A 21044-nucleotide genomic window follows, 5' to 3' on the forward strand; every position below is an offset into this window, starting at 1 on the left:
GTGGACGACAAGAGGAACTGCAGTTTTTGGCTTCACTCCCAGACACAGAGTCGGTATCAAACAAATAAAAAAAAACATTTACAAACGTCTGTAAATCTGCATATAATAACTATAATGTGTTTTATATCATTATTAAAAGTTTGTTTACTTCTTTTTAGGTTTTATACTTTGTCCTCATGTTAGTTGTTAGTTAACTCGAAGACAGACTTCTCTATCGTGTATTATATCGAATAAATAAAATGTTTCGTACAGTATGATTTTAAACTCAGGTATAGTTGTTTAAAATGTCACTTCTTGTTGTATAATGTGCTTTCTCTCCTCCCCTCCCTCGGTGGTGTGATCTCATGGCTCGGCTCCTCGCTGCCTGAACCCACCTCTGTACCACATAGTTGTCATGATGAGATCTGACTTCCTATTGGTGCTTTGCACCGTATGTCACCTTTCCCCCAGTGGAAAGCCACGCCCCCTTCAGAGGCCCTTCATAGTGTGTGTGTGTGTAGATGTGTGTAGGTGTGTGTGTAGGTGTGTGAAGAGGTTGGACAGTGGACTCTGCTCTCTCTCCAGCTGTCAGAGAACTATGGATCCAGAACATGGTGAGAGAACTCTTTAACTCTTCAATCATGCACGTATGTGCACATGCTTCGTTTAGTCTCCGCTCTGTACTGATCTTTGTCTTGCAGATGATCCCGGTGGTGGTGGCTGTTGCTGTGGTGGGTCGTGTCCGTGCTGTTCTTCCTGCAGAAGAAGAAGAAGAAAGCTTCCGGTCACTCTGCCGGACTCTTCAGTCAATATCCTCTCCCCTCATAGAGGAAACAGGTAAGACAAACAGACCAGGACTGTAACGTGCAGACCCGTTTACATTTAAAACCTGATTGTGACTCAACTGTGAGCGAACACTGCGGCGTCTAGTTTCTGTTTCACTGAACTGAAACTCTGAAGTTTATATGAAGCACGCCGCCCACATAGAATCATGTTTTAAGCATTTTAAAGCTTGGCTGCTGAACCACTTTTCCAGCTCGGTTCTTGGCATGACACCGGCTCTAAACCTCTTCCCGTTGCGTCAAAACGCCTTTTTATCTGTTCACACCCTGAAATAACTCAGGTTCTTCTTTTTTAGAGATTTGAATGCAAAGTTTTCCAAATATTTACGCTCCAAATACAAACACACACACACAAAAGGCCCTACAGACATGCAAATGATGGTGGATGATGCGGTGTCCACCCTCCTACTGTGGTCCAAGCTGGACTTGAACCAGCCACCTTCTGGTTCCCAAAGTCCATTTGGACTGAGCTGCTGCTGCTGCTGCTGCAGTAAAGGGTTAAACAACCTCCTGGCTTACCTCTAGTGTAACTCTTCTATTCAAATATACGCAGAAACCACCCGGCTCACACTGAAGGACCTCAAGCAAAAGCCGGCATGAATGTGGTTTCAACTGGTGTGTGTGGGTGGTCCTTGGACAGGAAACTAGCCATGACACAAAGAAGTTGTTGGCCCACTCTGCGGGTCACAACCTTGGACTGCCAAGGTTACGAAACACTCCAGATAAAATTCTTCACAACTTACAAAGATTTTTTCAGCCGATTCTTCAAAACGTTTCATGAAACATTTACACACTCATGTCTGAGCAGCAATACTTTGTACACTCAGGTCTCAAGTTCATGTTGCCCATTTTGAGATATGTTAACAAATACGAATACAAGATGGTATTAGTCTTTAAGTCTTCAGGTCTTCAGGTCTTTAGATCTTTAGTCTTTAGGTCTTCAGGTCTTTACATTTTCAGGTCTTCAGGTTTCAGGTTTTTAGATCTTTGGGTCTTTAGGTCTTCAGGTCTTTAGATTTCAGGTCTTCAGGTCTTTAGATTTTTGGGTCTTTAGGTCTTCAGCTTTACATTTCAGGTCTTCAGGTTTTCAGGTTTTTAGATCTTTGGGCTTTAGGTCTTCAGGTCTTTGATCTTCAGGTCTTCAGGTCTTTAGATCTTTGGGTCTTTAGGTCTTTACATTTTAGGTCTTCAGGTTTTCAGGTTTTTAGATCTTTGGGTCTTTAGGTCTTCAGGTCTTCAGGTCTTTAGATCTTCAGGTCTTCAGGTCTTTAGATCTTTGGGTCTTTAGGTCTTTAGGTCTTTACATTTTCAGGTCTTTAGGTCTTCAGGTCTTCAGGTCTTCAAGTTTTCAGTTTTTAGATCTTTGGGTCTTTAGATCTTCAGGTTCTCGGTTTGGATTTACTGTAGTGAGTTGCTTTGAGTTATCCTGCAGGTAATCAAGGTGTCCTTAATGTCTCCGTGTTCTTCTTATTTCCTCACCCATCCTCTCGCTCGTCCTCCCCTCAGGTCAGCATGTGTACCTGTCCGCCAAGGTGAACGGCAGTCTGGTGGTCCGAGCTTACACTCCAGTGTCCAGTGATGAGGACCAGGGATATGTGGACCTGGTGGTCAAGTAAATAACATTATAGACATTTTTGACATCTTCGTTAGCAGTGATTGATTTTAAATCCAGACGATCCTATCATGAAATGAAGACTAAAGTTGTTGTGTCTTTTTTTGTATCTTCTCCAGGTGTACTACACAGAAACATCCACCCCTCGTTCCCAGATGGAGGAAGATGTCTCAGTACCTGGATAACATGGCTATAGGAGACTCCATTGACTTCAGAGACCCAATGGACTGCTGGTGTATAAGGGGAATGGTATGATGTGTTTGTGTCTGTCACCACTAGATGTCTCTGTTGTACAAAGACAAACACTAACTGGACTCTCCCGTCAGGTCAGTTTTCCATCCGACCAGACAAAGTCGGAGCCCAAAGTTCGGAGATTTAAGCACGTTGGAATGATCGCCGGTGGAACAGGTTAATCTATAATCCCTCTACTGTGCACCTGAACGCATCACAGAGGCTGAAATCTTTTTTTCTACATCACTGTTAAAGTTCTGCAACACTCTTTATGGCTTTTCTCTCTTTTAAATGACACCCAACGCTGCAATCATGATGATTCTTTGCAGCCTCCCTAATAAAAAATATAATGTTTCAGTTTTTGAGAAAGTTGATCACCCTGAAACATCCTCTGGACCAACTTTAATCCTTTTTCCATCTCAGGTATCCATCCGATGCTGCAGTTAATCCGCAGCATCACCGCGACCCGATACAACACCAAGTGCTCCCTCATATTCTGCCAACCAGGTCAGCTTTGTAAATCGTTTTGGGAAATCTCTTCTTGTAATACTGTACGGCACATAAAAGGAAGAATTCTCTGGAGAAATTAAATCTCTTCTTTCCTTCTCAGACCGAGAAGATATCCTGCTGAGGGAGGGCTGGAGGAGGTGAAGAGGAACCACCCTGACAAAGTTAAAGTTTGGTTCACGCTGGACAAACTCCGCAGGTGAGGCTGCATTTCTTCGTATTTAAATATACCATACTACTCCAACAGTATTTATAACTGATCAACAACTAGTGGCAACTTTGCTAACAGACAAACATCAACAAAGTCACCAGCAGCCGCTGATATCACTGAGCCCAGCTCGGCGTCTGTCTTTCAGCCTTTATTTCACCAAGCTCTCACCAACCACTAAAGTCAGTCCCACATTTACTCTTGTCCAGCGGGCACTCTCTACTTGTCTCACTTCCTCCGTTCAGCGATCCTCTTCGCTCTCTTCTCCTCTGCCATTATGTCCGTAGAAGCTGCTGAGACCGGTTGTCCGGCTCTGGTCTAAGTCTAGTCCAAAGATAAGTTATTTATAGCTTAGCGTATTGCTCAGCTCCAATTCTGGCATGACACCTTTTCCCGGTGGTCCAAAACGCCTGTGGTACAAACACCAACACTCCCCAGCTAACAAACTGAGCTAACAGCAGCTACAGTTTACTTCACTGTCCATCATAAACTCTGTAAATCACAGAGAGTTGAGGCGGAGCAGCCGGAGGACATCAGAGGGAAAACCAGAAAACATTTCCTCCATAAAAGTTCCACGTTGTTGCTTTAAATCATTTCGAAGTTAAAGAGCGATCGTGTGTGATCTGGTGGAAACATTTTCCACGACTAGTTTTTATCATGTTACCATAAAGACTACGCGGCACAGTGCCAGGCTATATGAAGCTGAATAAATCGCAAATCTCTCTTTAAAGTCTGAAAGCCCGGTTCTTTTAGATTCACCGCTGAATATTCAGAGTGGAAAACCAAACAAAGCCTCCTCTGCTGAAGGAAAATCCCTGCAGGCTGAGGAGAGAGATAGTTCCAACAAGGTGTTAGAGTAGCTTAGCGAAGAAAAAAAAAAAATCTCTCATGTCTTCCTTTGCATAATCCTTAAAGCGAGCAGAAATTAATGAGCATAATATTGTTACATAATCTCCGCCGTGAAGGCCTCGCCTGTCATTAGAGAGTAGAAACACATCAGCCTTTGATCATTATTCATCAGAAGAGGTGCTCTTCGTTAGCAGCGTCATTATTTGGCCGCCTCGGAGGGAGAGATGATTTTCTGTGGGTGAAAGCTGAACAACGTCTTCGTGTTTCATTTGTTTTAAATTCATTTTGTCTTTGACAACAAGAAATCCTGTATTTGGTTTTCCTTCACCAGCATGCATCGCTCTGCTGACACACAGGGATTAAAAATGATAGAAACAGGCAGTAAAGAGGGTAAAATAAAGACTTTAAGGCTGGTTTCTCTGGTGACGGAGCCATAGATTTCGATAGTTAGTCATAGATGTTTCCTGTCATAGTACATTCCCCCTCCACCAGGCGGAGGAAGCTCATTTCAGCTGCTTGTATCCACGATCTCATTCATTCAGTCACTACCCAAAGCTCATGACCATAGGTGAGGGTTGGAACGTAGATGGACTGACGGTCCGGTACAGCGTCCAAACCAACCCGCCGGTCCATCTCACGCTCCATTTTCCCATCACTGAACAACAAGACCCCGAGATACTTGAACTCCTTCGCTTGGGGCTGTTGGTCATTAGTCAGGCGCCATGGTGGTGCATTGGTTAGCACTGTTGCTTCACAGCAAGAAGGTTTGAACCTGATTTGGTGACTTGTGGCCCTGTAGGTGCGAATGTGATGAACTTGACTTGGATGTTCAACCAAGATGTAAATTGTTCAAAATATCTCTGAAGTTGAAGGTTTATCTTTCTCTTTCTCTTTCTCCCTCTCTCATCTTCTCCTAAAGATTGGAGCTACAGTTCAGGGTTCGTGACTCAAGACATGATCAAGGACCACCTCCCCGCTCCGTCCACCGACGTCCTCGTTGTCCTGTGCGGCCCTCCGCCGATGATCCAGTACGCCTGCCTGCCGAATCTGGACAAGCTGGGACACAAAACAGAAAACATTTTTGCATACTAGTGTTCTGATTAATGACAAAACTGTAATAATTCAATCACTAAACCACCAATCACCACTGACGATCTTCTCCTATCGACAAACACAGTACCCGGTAACACTGCTATGAAAAACTCTGTGTGTCCTTTAACGTGCAGTATGTCATCCAACATTTCAACAGCCAATTGAAAGTGAATCTTGTTTTTTCAGACCAAAAGGGATTTTTTTTTGTGTGAAAATAAAGACGTAAAAACAGTGTTGACTCATACTCTTATGTCAAAGCATGAATGTATCATAGTCATTTTATGGACTGTACAAAAACTGACTCATCTGTGAGTCTGGGATCTTGTGCCCACTAGAGTTGGAGATGGGGCCCCATTCATTCACATGAAGCCAAAAATGTTTGATTTCTGGCAAGTGGCAACTTCTGTGGTTGTGAAGTGAAGCCAATGAAGAAGTGCCAAAAACTGCAGTTCCTCTAACGTCCACTTGAGGCTGGCTCCAGAAGTGAGTCAGTCTCCATAAGTCCCCATGTTCAAAACTTCACAGCAGAAATAAACATGTTTACAGCCTGGTACAAAAAACAGTTTTGGTCTCTGTAGCTAATTTCCCCGTTCATGACAACTGTACTGAGGGTGAATTTATATACAACTCACCTGTTCACATTATATTAAGGCTTAAAGTTATGCAGGATTAAGAGCGTGGACGCTTTGATTGACAGGTGGGTGTCGCTACAGATGGCTTGTTTGAGCAACCAGGCGTCATTTAGCCCACCTGCGCTTGTATGGCGAAGGCAGGACTACCAGGATGGCGGCAACCAGACCCACCTCACTGAACTTCACAACAGGGATGCACGATATTTATCAAACCGATAAAATATCGGGCGATATGGGGAGAAATTACGTCATTTTTTATCGACCCGATAGGTTCATTTTAACTATAAATTAATGAAATTGGAGAAATTGTTTGCAGGCCGAGTAGCCCCAAAAACTATCGCGCCTTATTGGCTCTGCCAGACTAATAATGAACATGTCTTCACCAGTGTGGTCGTTTTTGGGTTGAAATATGAAGTTATCGGTTATCGATAGAAGAGATTTTTCATATCGTGCATCACTACTTCACAATGGCTCTTCAGAAACCTGTGGGTTGGTTTCATCCCTTCTTTACTCGCATGCAGGAGAAAGGTATTGTTGATTGTTATTTTCAGGTAATTATGCACTGATGGAGCCGCTAAATGTGACACACTGGACCTTTAATAGCACGTACAAGTTGAAATATATTATTTAAGACCATTACATCTGAAGAAATAGATAAATTATATATGAGTTGTATTACAAATGGGGCTGTTATTTATAGTGTTTCAGATTTTATCAGATAAGACCAAATGAGTTAAAATGTTTTTTTCTGATTTTTGTCTGGAGCCAACATTTCCGACACGCCGTGAACGCAGCAGCGGGTGATGGGCGTGTCTCTCCTCACCAACATGTCGGCGTAGAGTTTCCGTCCAAACTTTACCGTCGATCTTCAGAGAGTTTATCCGCTCAGCAGCAGCCGGTGAGCGGGGAACATGGTGCGTGAGCGCGGCGTGGACTTAGCTCAGCCTCCGCAGGGCGGTCTGTTTAGGAAGTTCGTGGTTTTAATCGTATTTATCAGCGTAAACTTCGCGGCTTGTGTCTGCGAACGAGTCGCCCCAGAGAGATGCCTCATCTGGGGTCCAGGGCTGAACCCCGACGTAGTTTTACCGGTCCGCTACTTCGTTATTCAGGCGGTCGATTCAAACGGAGAGAAGCTGACCGTGTCTCCAGGTAAACGGACAAACACGGCGGGTGTTTAAAGACGAGTGTCACTGTGTTTAATTAAAGTAAGGAGCATCAACCGAAACGCTACGGCGGCTAGCTTAATGTCCCCCACACTCACACACGTGTTTCGGTTTAACGAGCGACCGTGTTAACTGGTGCCCGCTGTGGGTTGTCGTGATTACGGCAGCCGTTGGAAATAGGGAAGAGAAAACGTAACCATCACATTTTGACATTGTAACGTTAGTGAGAAAGGCATTCACGAAGACAGCTTACGTGACAATCACAGGCACCAGTTAACACGATCACTCGTTAAACCGAAACACTGGTCGCATAAAATTCTGTTAACCGCCCAAAAAACGAGGGCTAACAAGCTAACGGTCACCAGTTAACACGGTCACTCGTTAAACCGAAACACTGGTGGCATAAAATTATGCTAACCTCCCAAAAAAAACAAAAAAAAACGAGGGCTAAGAAGCTAGCGGTCACCAGTTAACACGGTCACGCGTTAAACCGAAACACCGGTCCCATAATTTTTTTAAACCAGCACCCTAAAAACGAGTGTTTGGTGTGTTAACAGGCGCCTTATGTCTCTCTTTGTCTTTCATTGAGTCATGCAGGTCACTGAAATGTTTTCTGAACATGTACTGTTCAGTTAAAGACTCAAGAAGGAGCGCGTCCAAGTGTTTCGGCTCAACGTGTGACCGTGTTAGCTGTGTACGCCTGTGGTTGTCATAGTTACGACACGTAGCTGTCTTCGCGAATGCCTTTCTCACTAACGTTACAGTGTCAGAACAAAAAGCAAAAACATACCTGATTCATTTCGTTTGATAGCTACGTAATTAACTTTCTTGTTTTAACATCTGTCGTAACTATGACAACCACAGACGTATTCTGCTAACAGTCACCATTTAACACGGTCACCCGTTAAACCTAAACACTGGATGTGCTCCTTCTTATGTCTTTAATTTATCAGCTTAAACAAAACAAAAATTATGCGACCGGTGTTTCAGTTTAACACGTGACCGTGTTAACTGGTGTTCGTTAGCTCAATACGCCTGTGGTTGTCATAGTCACGACAGCTGTTGAATTAGGGAGGGAATATATAGATATCACAAGACAAATGGTGTATGTTTTTTTTTTTTTTTTTTGACATTGTAACGCTGGTGAGAAAGGCACCCATGAGGACAGCTACGTGTCGTAACTATGACAACCACAGACGTGTTTCAGTTAACACGGTCACGTGTTAAACTGAAACACCGGTCGCATAATTCTTTTTGTTTAAGCTAACCCCCCGATAAGTTAAAGACACATCCAGTGTTTAGGTTTAACGAGTGACCGTGTTAAATGGTGACCGTTAGCTGAATACGTCTGTGGTTGTCATAGTTACGACAGATGTTAAAACAAGAAAGTTAATAACGTAGCTTTAAAACGAAACACCAAAGATGAATCAGGTATGTTTTTGTTTTTTGTTTTTTTTTTGGACATTGTAATGTTAGTGAGAAAGGCATTCATGAAGACAGCTACATGACAATCACAGGCACCGGTTAACACGGTCACTTGTTGAGCCGAAACACCTGTTGCTTAATTTTCTTTAACACTAACCTCAGACTGATTTCTAATAATAAAAAGATGTTCAACAATGTTTTTTCGTGTTCTCGACGTGATCATTAAACACGAGAATAATTAAACACTTTAATAACGCCTCTCTCAGCATACAGAACAGTTTTATTACTTATTTTAAACCTGAAAAACAAATGTTTGGTGATCTAACAAACATTACATGTGCTTTTCCAGGTAGAGACACGTTTAAAGTGAAGATAAGTCCGCTGGACAAGAAGGAGCACATCCGGATCCACGTCCCTCCGCCTCTGGACCGACAGGACGGCTCCTTCTTGGTGAGGTACCGGCTCTACGGGACGGTGCTGAACGGCCTGACGGTCGAAGTCCTCCACCAAGATGCTGCTGTCGCCAAGTCACCGTACACCATCCGAGGTATGTGTTGAGATCTGTATCACCCAAAAAAAAAGGATGAAATCTCAGGAGAAGACCCAGAGGAGTGATCTGTCTTTCAGGGCAGATAAATGACATTTAATCGATATTTAATTATATATACGTCTCATACTCTCATACGAGAAGCGCAGCTCACAGTAGAGGTCGACGTCGGTCTGTTCGGAGCAGGAAAAGGCCAATTAATCTGGAGTTTTTCCTGCCAGTGCGCTGCTGTCGGCTCCAGCCTTGGAGACGTTTGATTTGATGGTTGGTCCACGGTGTAATTAAATTAGAGGGTGGAGCTGAAGAGTAATCCAATTCTGTTAAACGCACGAACTGTGAATTACTTCTTGGCTCATTGCCAGGCGGTCGGCGAGCTAATCGACCATCATCATTAGATATTCCTCCGATAAAGACGCATTTAAACGTCCATGAATCATCGACCTCTAGCTCAAAGCGCTGCACAACAAAGAAATGACATGCACAGAGTGTTTCAAGACGTAAATGAGCCTTTAAATATATTTTTCAAATAGTCATATAACCCCGAGTATTATCTCCAACGCTCAGGCCCGGTTTATCACGAATACTGCGACTGTCCCGAACACGACGCCTCCGTGTGGCAGGGCGTCATGCAGTGTCCCGCCGAGGAGCCTCAGGTTCTGGCGGACTTCAAATCTTTTCCGAGCGTCGACCTGGAACGTATCAGACAGGAAGTGCCTCACAGGTTCGTCAACAGGGGAGGCCTCATTCACTACGCCATCATCGACAACAAGCTGTACCGCCGCACTCTGGGGAAATACACCGACTTCAAGATGTTCTCCGATGAAATTCTGCTCTCTCTGACAAGAAAGGTATTCTTTTAACAGATGTCGTATTTTAACGTTTACTGCCGAGAGACTGCTCGCGGCGTCGTCTGATTGCATCTTTGTCGTTTAAGGTGAGGGTGCCCGACGTGGAGTTTTTCATCAACGTCGGCGACTGGCCGTTAGAGACGAGGAGATCGGATGCCGTTCCGGTCTTGTCGTGGTGCGGCTCTACGGACACGCGGGACATCGTCCTGCCCACCTACGAGGTCACGCACTCCACCCTGGAGACCATGAGAGGGGTCACCAACGACCTGCTGTCCGTCCAGGGAAACACGGGTAACTCACTCAGTTTTACAGTTTTAGTTCGAAATCTAGTGGAATAAAAAATCTTCATGCTGTTCTTTGTCAGTGTTAGATTAGAGATTAAAGTTGATGCCTGTGTAACATCTGGTCGGCTTCGTTCCAGGGCCTCCGTGGATAAATAAAACCGATCGGGCGTTTTTCCGCGGTCGGGACAGTCGAGAGGAGCGTCTTCACCTCGTCTCTCTGTCCAAGAAAAACCCCGAGCTGCTAGACGCCGGCATCACGGGGTGGTTCTTCTTCCGAGACCGCGAGAAACATGTCGGCAAAGCGCCGCTGGTTGGATTCTTTGACTTCTTCAAGGTAAGGAATGTTTAATAATTTATATAGAATAATACACCTTTACACTTTTAAGTTAAAGGAACCTTTCATACTAAAATAGTTTTTCTTGTTTCCTTCTTTAAGTACAAGTACCAGGTGAACGTGGACGGGACGGTGGCGGCGTATCGCTTTCCTTACCTGATGCTCGGGAACAGTCTGGTCCTGAAGCAGGACTCTCAGTATTACGAGTTTTTCTACAGCCACCTCAAAGCCGGCACTCATTACATCCCTGTGAAGAGAAACCTGTCGGACCTTTTGGAGAAAATCGAATGGGCCATACAGAACGACGCCGAAGCTCGGGAGATCGCCAGAGCGGGTCAGAGCGCGGCCCGAGAGCTGCTGCAGCCCAGCAGACTGTACTGTTACTACTACAGAGTGCTGCAGGTGTACGCCGAGCGGCAGACGGGTCGGCCGACGCGGCATGCGGACATGGAGCTGGTGTCTCAGCTGGACGACCACACCGCCAAGTGCACATGTGAGCGTAGAGAAGAAGCCAACATGAAGGATGAACTATGATGGAGTCCGACGGTTCTTTGTTTTTTATCTTGGACTGTAAAATTATAATGCCACTCTTTGTCTTTAAAACTGCGTCGTGTTGTTTTTTGTACCTTTTTGTAAAACTGAGGATAATAATTACTGTTTTGTAAACGTGCCTATACATTGAATATTTTTACAGTGTTACCTTGAATAAATCATAAATCACATACAGTGAACGTGCTGTCGTACTGTGTCTGGATGTCTGCTGCCTTACCTGGTTCAAAGGCGAGTCCTCATTTCATGTTTTCCCACGCTCGAATGAAGGGTTTCCAAATGAAAAAGTGACTGTCATGCTCCTAATGATACAATGGAAATACAATTTCCCATGTTCACCTACTTCATGCAATGATGGTATTGAAATAATAACTGCAAGCTCAGCCCTTTGTACAGATAGACTGACAGCCAGTGTTGTAGTCAAGACCAGAGTGTATCGAGACCAAGACTTTGAGGAGTTGAGAGCAAGTCCAGACCAAGACCAGACAGTATACGGCATATTTAGGTAGCTATAAAAACTTGGGTGACGTGTGGTTGCTACATTAAGTAACCTCGTTACACAAGGCTTTACAGTATTTAAAAAACGCTGTGTGTTCTTTTGGATGCTGTTTTGCCAATGAATGATAAGTGACTTCCCTGCAGCCGTGGTCTTGAACTAAAATCCAGAGTCCTCTTTGTCTGAGGCCTTTAAAAAGTGGTCTATAGACCAATCTCAAGACGGCAGTTTTAGTTTAGTTGTAGTGAGATCTGATCAGAATATTTTCCCCTTAAATTCTCTTAGAAAGCTCTTTGACGTCTTTGAACACAGAAAATGTTCTCGTCACAAATCTTTTATAAAAACAGAAAAAACGACAATGAGGATCAAACAATAGAGTCAGATATGTTGAGAAGATTTGTGTTAATATTTAAATGAAACATGTCACATTACAACAGTGTTTTATAAATGATTTTTGGCCCCACAGAAGAAATGTTTTCCCTCTCCACACTATTAATATTTTTATGTTTGTGTCTGTAGATGAAAAATCACATTTCTTGGTGCCAAAAAAACAAAACGCTACATTCATTACCACTTTTTACTGAAGTAGTACGCTCGTCTTGCAGTTGAACTTTTTGTATTGATGCAAATTCAAAGAAAACAAGAAGCAGGAGAGAAGTTTCAGGTATGCAAAGCCTCGATTCAGCTCAGGTGTCCACGCACAGCAGTGAAGTCATGTCTGTCAATTTTACATTTTTCTCATTTTCGAGGAAGCTGCGGTTTGAAGTCACGTGAACCAAAACAGCGTTGAGGCCGTGATGTGACGGAGACGTGCCCGGTGTGGTTGAGTTGCATCCTTTAAACCAACATGCCTCGTAACTTTTTACCATCATGCACTGTGAAAAACAAAATGAACACATCTCCAACAGTCAAAACTTGAGACTTTAGACCATGAGACTAATTTTAGAAGTTAAACTGAAATGCTAATGAGTTTCTATATTAAGCTGCATAAAAACAGGACTTTAAGTAAACAGCAGACACGACATGAACACGGACAACTGGATGATCAAAAGTCCTTCTACTACTTTCATCTTAGTAGTTTAGGTTGTTTCTTAAATGATACATCAAAAGCACCTGACATTTCTATCCCATAAAGTTTATTACAGTGTCACTGCATCACGTTATTGGCCATTAAATGTTACGAGTCCCTTTGGTTCAGCTGAATTTCATCATGAGAGTGAGAGGCTCTCCCTCTTTCTTCGTGTTAATGGCTTGCATCATTCCTGAAGGTGTATGGAGATACCTCGAACCTTTGAAGAAGTTCTCAATCAGAGCTCTGTCAATGTTGTTGCACTTGCCAATCGCTGCATCAAAGTTGTTGCTGAGGACGCCATAGATATTCCCCTTGTCGTTTTTCTTCCCAAAAAACAAGAAGAGGGCGTAGCAGTCCTTGCCGATGGCGGTGCAGAAGTTCACCATCTTTTCGTACATGTTCATGTTGCTGGACTCCTTCTGGGCTATCTGGACCGACTCGCTGCAGGCCTCTGTGGGGGTGCGGCACTCCTCAGCATCTTCCCTGTCAGGGAGGTGTAGGACCTGCACAGCAATCTGGATCCGTGGGTTCTTGGTGGGTTTCTCCAGTACTGCCCAAACCCAGTCAACCCCGAGGAGGATGCGCTGCTCGGGCGTCATGGCCGTGCAGTTGAAGGAGTCGATCAAGTTGAGGTTGACGCTCTGAGTGACGTAGGTCATTAGGAAGACCTGTTAGAGGACGAGATGTTGTAAAGAAAGTTCTAAACATTCTGATGTCTTCAGTTTTATTTAAAAGATTTAACCTACCTGAGTGAGCGTCTCTGGGCTTGGGTGGAACTTGTCCTCTGGGTCTTTGAAGAGGAGGTACTCCTGAGTTCTGGACGAGGCGGTGCAGATGCATTCGTTAAATAGAGTTATGAAGTCGGTGGGTTTGGTGACGGGGGGCCTCTTCAGTGTGTCGAAGATGCTTGGTCGAGGAGGTGTGTCAGGTTCGGGGGAGGGACGTTTTATAGTGTTGCGCTTAAGGGAGGCTAAGAGTTTGGAGTTCTGGAAGTCTTTGTATGTGGATTTGTTGGTGGTTTGGTCTGTGGTGGAGGGTGGGAGATCAGAGGGAGGTCTCCCTGATACACTGAAAAGAGAGTATATGATATATGGTTGATAATTGAGGTACCAATCAATGTCCCACCATATGGAACCATTGCTGCTCTTTTATTTAACAGCAAGTTAATGATTATTTCTCCATGTCGCACTAAAAATTGATGAATGCCAGCTATGCGTCACACCGATACAGTAGGTAAAACATGGTCTAGTATGTATTTAAAAAAGCTTCACTCACCAGAATGGGTCTGGACGTTGGTGCAAGTCCACCTTCCCTCCGCTCTGGCCCCCTTCCCTGCTCGGTTGAGGTTGTGCGTTCGGGTCGGGGGCGGGACGTTTTTCAGTGTTGCGCTTAAGTGTTGTGTAGAGTTTAGAGTTCTGGAAGGCGGCGTATGAGGGTTTTTTGATGGCTTGGCCCATGGTGGAGGGTGGGAGATCAGAGGGAAGTCTCCCTGATACACTGACAAGAGAGTGTAGACAAATGTGAAATGGACATATGGTTGGTAGTTGTGCTCTTAAGGTCCGAATTAATGTCCCACTATATGGAACCGCTGCTGCTCTTTTATTTAACAGCGAATTAATGATTATTTCTCCATGTCGCACATTAAAAATCGACTAATTTTGCCCACCTATGCACCGATACAGTCGGTCTAACATGGTCTGATATGCATTTAAAAAAGCTTCACTCACCAGGATGGGTCTGGATGTTGGTGTAGGTCCAAGTCCACTACCTTCCCTCCACTCTGGCCCCGTTCCCTGCTGAGATATACAGTTTGTGTATGGTGCTGTATCTGAAACTCAAGTCAACGGTCTCTTGACTTTTCAGCAGAATGAAGAAGATTTTCTAACTCTGGGGGTTTGGAGGGAGTGTTAGCCTGGGTGTGGTGTTTGTAACTCGTCACATTTTTAGGTAAGTCAACAGAAGACTAATCTTACCAGTTAACTTGAATAAAGAGCAGCAGCTTGAGGACTTGGGTACGCCTGAAGGGTTTGATGGGTAAACAAAAAACTTAACTGTTTCTTTTTTTAAAAGGGAGCGCAAATGAGGACACCTAGAGTAGTTTGGCTCTCAAGAGGATGGGATTTATAAAGGCTGGGCGTGGATGGTTAAGACGGACTTCAGGGTCTGACGTTTATTGTCCTTCAGGTTTGACGAGTAGGACTTGTAATGTGTTTTTTTAGTTTACTATATCAGCGTGTCAATGCAGTTGAGCACATATACTGTATGTGTTTACATTACGTTAGCCTGAGGTCACTTTCCTAATCCCTTTACGTCAGCTCACCACTCGGACGACCCAGTTTGTCAAAGAGCTTTTATTTTGTCAAGGAAACGTAACAATCGACTACACTATCTTACAATTCTGTTGTCATTTGTGTAGTCATACATATACACTTTGTAAAAGTAGGTTTTGATTGATACTTCTTCCCTACAAGTAAACGGTTAGAGCAACAATGGAGGAGAACAGGGTCAAAATGATTGTTGAACCTTGTTGTGAAAATTCTTCTGTAGCTGATTTGAGAGTTCACAAAATATCATATATTCATATTTAACACACGACACACAAATGTATCTTTGAAAAGGATTCCTTAAAGAGAATTTTTTTTGGCCACTTTCGAATTCGAAAAACAAAACACTGATGTGTTATCACCCTGTAAAACTGAAACTGTGAACTTGTACCTAAACCCTCAAACTGTGAGTATTTAGACAAGTTGTTAATTGATTCAGGTCCAGATCTTGACAGTTTAGTGCAAAATGTTTGAATTCTACATGGTTATATGGATGTAAACATGCAGAGACCTCCCTCTACTGGTTGAAACTCAACTACTGCAATCGAATTTAGCTATTGGCTGATCTGTGTCAGGTGATGTACAGTATATGGTGGCACCAACATATGAAACCGACATCTCCTGACTCAACAGACGTAGCAGTACTGACACCAGTGTGGTGTGACGTTACAGATGGCTTGTTTGAGCACTCTTTCCTACTATTAGTCATATTCTGTGCATCTTTATCTCTCTCTAAACTCAACCGGTCTCTGCAGATGTTCGTCCACCATGATCTGGGTTCTTCTCAAGGTTTCTTGCCACTGTCGCCAAGTGTTTGCTCATGGTGGGAATTGTTGGGTCTCTAAGTAATGCTGTGTACGGTCTAGACCTGCTCTATATGGAAAGTGTCATGAGATAACATGATGTTACGGGTATAGCTAATGTGACCCTGTTCTCCTCTTTGATATATCAGCACCAGTTTGCAGCACACAGTGGTCAGTGTGGTCATTAGAGGGGATGTTGCATAGGGAAACAATGAAAGCTGTAAAAAAACAAAACAGTTAACAGTTCAGTATTGAATTAAGCAACCCTTGATGATTGTTCTCAAGGTCCACAGTGTTTGGAGGTGTTACATGAGGTATCAGCGGCTAGACGTCGCAGCTCCACGCTGCAGTGTTAGGCCGGGGCTTGGCGTACAGAACAGGTGTCTGATTGGTTGTGGTTGATCGACAGCATTAGTGAGCCAGCGGCGTCGGGGTCATTGTCCTTCAAACTAGCGCCGTCTGAGACCGCCTCAGCTCCTTTCGCAGCTCGTCTTGGCTGAGCAGGTACTGGAAGCAAAGCATCATGGGAAGGGGAATGGGTTAGAAAGCGTGGGAGTTGCCACTGAGCTGGGATCAGTTAACACATTTAGTTTTTAGTATACATGAAGGTGTTGTCGAGTTATAAGAGCATCAGAGAACAAAAAACATGTTTTATTTCAACAGTAATACTTCCTGTAGTGCTAGTGTCTACCTTCCAGTGAACTGAACCTCTCGAAAGTTCTACGTCACGGCCAAGAAATTTAACTTTGCGTTAAACGACACATTATTATTTTTCAGCAGGGTTTTTTGTAGAATTTTTTGAAGGTAGAGAGGGACGCCCCTGATCTGGTAGAAACTGGTAGGACGTTCAACCAATGGGGAACAACAGACGAGAAAAGTTTGGATTGGAGGATGAGGACGTTCAAGAACTGGAGACTAATTTGTAAGTCAGCATTAGTGATTTCAATTTGATGTGGACTGCTACAGGTAGCCAGTGGAGCTCGACGAGCAGCGGGGTAACGTAACCTTTTGGGTTAATTGAAGCGTTCTGGATCATCTGTAATGTAGTAAATACAGACTAGTACAGTAATTTAGTGGTGAGAGGATCACAGCCTGTATCAGGAGTTGGGTGGCATGTTGATTTTACCGATGTCGTGAAGCACGACTGGGCAACTGAGGCGACGTGATCAGAGAAGATTAGTTGGTCCATCAATCATGAAGTTTCTCGCTACCCAGGTAGGGGCGAGACATAGTGAGCCAGTTTTTATGCTGATGTCATGATGTATAGTAGGTTTGGCTGAACAGCAGTTCAGTTTTTGAGAGGTTCAGCTGGAGGTGGTGTGCCTTCAAACATGTAGATATGTCTGAGAGGAATTCTGGGCTGAGGTGGAAATAACAGGTAGAGCGGCGTGTCATCTGCATAGCAGCGACACGAGAAGCCATCGGAGTGGATATAAGACGCAACTGTTGACTCGTAAGATAAAAACTCAGCGACAGCATTGGTCGTTGAACACGTGAACATTACATAGAAGCTGTTTTTGTAAAGATATCGCGATCTGGACGTTCTTTAGTGTTAGAAAAAGAAACTCTTTAAGTAGTAACAAAATTAAAGGTTTTTTCTCTCATCTGCTTCACTGCAGCTGTTTGTTTGGCCGCTAACGTGGTTTAATATGTTTGTTAATCCAAATCCTTCAGCTTCATTTACTAAGTAAAGAAATACTAAGCAGGTTTTTCACTCTGGCAGTCGTCGTGTTCTTTAATAATCGTCCTCGCGCTGATCTGCGGCGTTTCAATGTCGTTTTTCCGTCTGAGTGACTCAAACTTCTGTTACGACCGACGAGGAGCTGATACTCGTCATTAAGCGGCAGCTTGTGTGTGTTGGTGCTTACTGTGAGGTTGTTGATGCTTTCAGACAGAGCTTCTATTTGCAACATGGTACCCTCCGTGATCGCCATCTGCAACACACACACACACACACACACACACTCATGAACCCATAACAAGTCACGATTACAGACACTCAGTGAAACAATGAGGAGTCTTCTCAGCTTTTAGTACGAAGCAGTTTGCATCATGTCAGTGTGATGAAGAGAACTCCAACATGCACTTCCCATGTCACCTTTAACAGGGTTACCATGGTAATCGTCAACATCTTGGCTCAGATTGGTCTGCAGAGAGAGGAGGAAGCTGCTGTCACAAGACAGCCATGACGATGATGATGATGATGATGATGAAAGCAGGTTAGTGGTTGATGGAGGTTACTCGGGCATGCCGTCCACTGTCTGATCTTTTTTGTCTTTAGGTTGGTATTTATTTAAAAGCAACACTGTGAGAGGTGTCTCTGTCATTCGTACGTCTGTTCTCACACTATGTAACTTTGGGCTCCGGGTCGGGAGAAGTACGTAACGCTTTACGGCACTAAGTCACACAGCAGCAACTATTTCACTGATTCTGGTGAAACTGGATCATATTTTATGGAGGAAATGTTTTCTGGTTTTCCCTCTGATGTCCTCCGGCTCCTCCGCCTCAACTCTCTGTGATTTACAGAGTTTATGATGCTGACACTGTAGCTGCTGACAGCTGTAGCTGCTGTTAGCTCATGTTAGCTCAGTTTGTTAGCTGGGCTGTGAGCTTAGAGCACCGAGGGATTATTAGTGTTTGTACCACAAGAGTTTTGGATCATCGGGAGTTGGTGTCGTGCCAGAACCGGAGCTGGACAATATGTAACTTAGTGTTATGAATCACATTAGCTGCTCATTTGGTAAGCTATAATAACTCATAGTGTTTTAGCAATAACATTGGGAGTCTGCATGAATTAGCTGACGTTATTCACCCAAGACAGGATTTTGATACATTAATAATTTGTCCACGGTAACGTTAATGAGCTAAAACCAGAATATCGATATATTTCACATGCAGTAACTTTGACTTTGACCAACTTCTACGCAATGTTTCTTTAATAAGAGAAATATAGGCATGTCTGCCCAAAAAACGTTTTATCGTCTGCTACTACTCTGACCTTTCTAACGTTTGTGTAGAAAGAAGGAATCAACTTTACACACATATGATTTTATTTATTAAATGATTTGATAAATCTTTTAACATTTACATGACCACATGTTAGCTTCCTTTTGTGGAGCGGGATTTTCTTTACTATAAAAATACTATTACAGAAAATATGAAAATAACAGTACAAAAATCAATCACCACCTCAGGTTCAAACTAAACATGTTATTTCATCAATTCTTCTGCAATGACATAAATATTAAATTAAATCCCTCCCGTAATATTATGCAAATATTGCACAAGTTCATCTCCAAACTGTATCAAATCAAAAGTGATGCGACTCACACACGTAGAAAATCATCTAACGGTGGTGCACAAACGTTAGAACAATGGCTTAATACTGTACAACAAGAGATGTCCATGTATGGTTTACAGGAAGTGATGTCAGAGGAAGTGTCTCTCGTGATGAGTTAGATCATGGCACAGGTTTGAGGTCGGGTTAGTGACGCGTCTAACTCAAAATACTTCAAGTGTGGATTCATCGCGTTGGTGAATCTCTTCACTCGTAAGGCACAGGGTCGGGCTGATGGGCGAGCAGGAAGGGGGGACGGGCTGAGGTATTATGGGCCGCAAGCAAAGGAAGCAGAGTAGTAGCAGTGACAGCTGATTGGCTGATGAGAAAGCAACACGACGCAGCGTCCGTCATGTTGTCGTCACAGCCGTCACGGAGACGGTTCAGCTCCGCTGTTGTCCAGTCCCACCTGGTCCCTGGTTCGGTCGGACTCTCGGTCCAGGATGGGGCTCAGGCCTCTGAAGCCGGAGTACGGCCGCACCTGGACGCCATTCGCCGCGGATTGGCCCGACTGAGGCGAGGACGACTCGATGGGACAGACGTAGTCCGTGGATTCGTCCGTCCGTCTCCGCCGGAGGTGAGTCAGGTTAGAGAAGCCCAACTTCTTCGGCTGCAATGACAAGAAACAAAAGTAAAATCTGGTCACTCAGGATGAATTTCCTTCATTTGTTGATTATGAGGTCACCAACAACGTATGAGTTAAGACAATCATTCAATTCGAAGCTTGAGCAACGAGGACGACCTGAAGTGTCGCTAGGAACAAATTCAGCAGATTAAAGTTGAATCGGGTCTGACTGAGCCGGACGGTTTGTTGCTTGTGTCTCTCGTCCGTCTTGTCTTGCCTTGCCGGACTTCTGACAACAGCAGCACTGCGCTCTAAAACCCGTTATATTCAATGGTTTGTGTCATGGTACAACTTTATTTCGCTGCAATGAGCAAAAGAGAAAAAAAAAAGTGCCACAAATGGCGTCACATTCACGTCAGACTCTGTGGTTCCCTTCAGCTCATTGTTTTGGTTTTCACGGTTCACTCTCGCCGCTATCGTCCGTGAGAGCTGATTTCAATGGGCAACTCACGACCTGCTCGGCATCGAACAGCAGCCAGGCAATGTTAGTAACTATTTAGTTGTATGTTTCTAAAAAAAAACAGAGCTAAAAGATTCATTAAGTGGTCAGGAACTCCAGAGGACGTCTTGGTTTGGGTTCGTTCACACGTTTTTTACTCCTCAGATCTACATTGATCTCGTAAATGGCCTCTGGGGGCTTTAAATGACGGAAATCTGTTGTAGTGACTGTGTGACTTTATGTTTTCTGCACTGACAACAAATGTGAAACATCACCTCACTGTTTTATGGAGAAACATCTCTGTCACGTCGCGTCTGCAACAAATGTTTCAGACTTTAACTTAGCTCAGATTTGTTTGTTTTTTTCCTGAATTTTGTGCTTCTCAATATGTAAATATGCTACATAGTTTTTCTTTTGGCTGCTTTTATGATCAGAAGTTTGCACAGGGTGTTTTATTTTGAAAATTGACCAGCTTCTTTATACCGTTTGTGTGTCTGACTTCCTGTCAGCAGCTCGAGCTGCTCATCGCAGACGGCGTCTGTCAAAACCGGAACGATCATGTATTCTCGGTGGAGACGGTGATGTTTCAAACATTGACTAGAACGGCCGTGATCAGCTGTGTGAAGTTTAGCCTTCAGTGTTGTGCAACAACACACAGCAGCTTAGAGAAAGCGTCCTCTGATCCGAGTCTGCTCTTGCTGACTAAAGCCACTGTGCTATCATCACAAAGAAATAAACCTGTTCTTGTGTTTGCATTTTTTTAGTCATATTTTGTGCACAAACCATCCACATGAATATTCAGAGAGTGCACGGAGGAGCTAAAGAAATTTACGTGTCACCAGCGGG

General features: G+C 43.9%; 3 protein-coding genes and 1 pseudogene across 8 annotated transcripts in view; 2 read left to right on the forward strand and 2 right to left on the reverse strand.

The window, feature by feature from the left end:
• Positions 1-620: 620 nt before the first annotated feature.
• Positions 621-5508, forward strand: LOC113744096 (NADH-cytochrome b5 reductase 2-like; annotated as a pseudogene).
• A 1234-nt stretch (positions 5509-6742) lies between these two features.
• On the forward strand, positions 6743-11284 carry poglut3 (protein O-glucosyltransferase 3). 2 transcript variants are annotated; one of them, XM_019261361.2, is made up of 6 exons: positions 6743-6850; positions 8890-9087; positions 9652-9935; positions 10022-10226; positions 10357-10553; positions 10656-11284. In XM_019261361.2, the coding sequence occupies exons 3-6, from the start codon at positions 9714-9716 to the stop codon at positions 11085-11087; spliced, it is 1056 nt and encodes a 351-aa protein (XP_019116906.1). In that variant the 5' UTR covers positions 6743-6850; positions 8890-9087; positions 9652-9713; the 3' UTR covers positions 11088-11284. The 2 variants fall into 2 exon arrangements, with proteins under 2 accessions (XP_019116906.1, XP_010747068.2); XM_010748766.3 differs by having other exon boundaries at positions 6751-7101.
• A 706-nt stretch (positions 11285-11990) lies between these two features.
• rep15 (RAB15 effector protein) lies at positions 11991-14153 on the reverse strand. The gene is made up of 3 exons (XM_019261397.2): positions 13946-14153; positions 13417-13738; positions 11991-13338 (listed from the first exon to the last, which is right to left on the reverse strand). The coding sequence occupies exons 1-3, from the start codon at positions 14125-14127 to the stop codon at positions 12793-12795; spliced, it is 1050 nt and encodes a 349-aa protein (XP_019116942.2). The 5' UTR covers positions 14128-14153; the 3' UTR covers positions 11991-12792.
• Positions 14076-21044, reverse strand: part of ppfibp2b (PPFIA binding protein 2b) — a 48012-nt gene continuing 41043 nt past the window's right edge. For 3 of the 5 annotated variants that reach the window (XM_027272165.1, XM_027272164.1, XM_027272162.1), the window contains 4 exons: positions 19544-19744; positions 17666-17731; positions 14398-14466; positions 14076-14167 (listed from right to left, as the gene is read on the reverse strand). In XM_027272165.1, the coding sequence (XP_027127966.1) occupies positions 14144-14167; positions 14398-14466; positions 17666-17731; positions 19544-19744 (360 nt within the window). In that variant the 3' untranslated portion in view covers positions 14076-14143. Of the gene's footprint in view, positions 14168-14397; positions 14467-15929; positions 16305-17665; positions 17732-19543; positions 19745-21044 lie in introns of those variants that run through there. The other 2 variants (XM_027272166.1, XM_027272163.1) reach the window with 1 other exon arrangement.

This window comes from Larimichthys crocea, chromosome XX (assembly GCF_000972845.2).
Source record: "Larimichthys crocea isolate SSNF chromosome XX, L_crocea_2.0, whole genome shotgun sequence".
NCBI lineage: Eukaryota > Metazoa > Chordata > Actinopteri > Sciaenidae > Larimichthys > Larimichthys crocea.

Bases quoted from the DNA above. Each gene is read 5' to 3' on its own strand.
- poglut3 (XM_010748766.3), top strand. From the start codon at position 6,864: ATGGTGCGTGAGCGCGGCGTGGACTTAGCTCAGCCTCCGCAGGGCGGT. The intron at 7,102-8,889 runs GTAAACGGACAA...GTGCTTTTCCAG, and splicing joins GAAGCTGACCGTGTCTCCAG to GTAGAGACACGTTTAAAGTG. The intron at 10,554-10,655 runs GTAAGGAATGTT...TCCTTCTTTAAG, and splicing joins GATTCTTTGACTTCTTCAAG to TACAAGTACCAGGTGAACGT.
- rep15 (XM_019261397.2), bottom strand. From the start codon at position 14,127: ATGGGCCAAGCCATCAAAAAACCCTCATACGCCGCCTTCCAGAACTCT. The intron at 13,739-13,945 runs GTGAGTGAAGCT...CTCTCTTTTCAG, and splicing joins CAACGTCCAGACCCATTCTG to TGTATCAGGGAGACCTCCCT. The intron at 13,339-13,416 runs GTAGGTTAAATC...GTCCTCTAACAG, and splicing joins GCCCAGAGACGCTCACTCAG to GTCTTCCTAATGACCTACGT.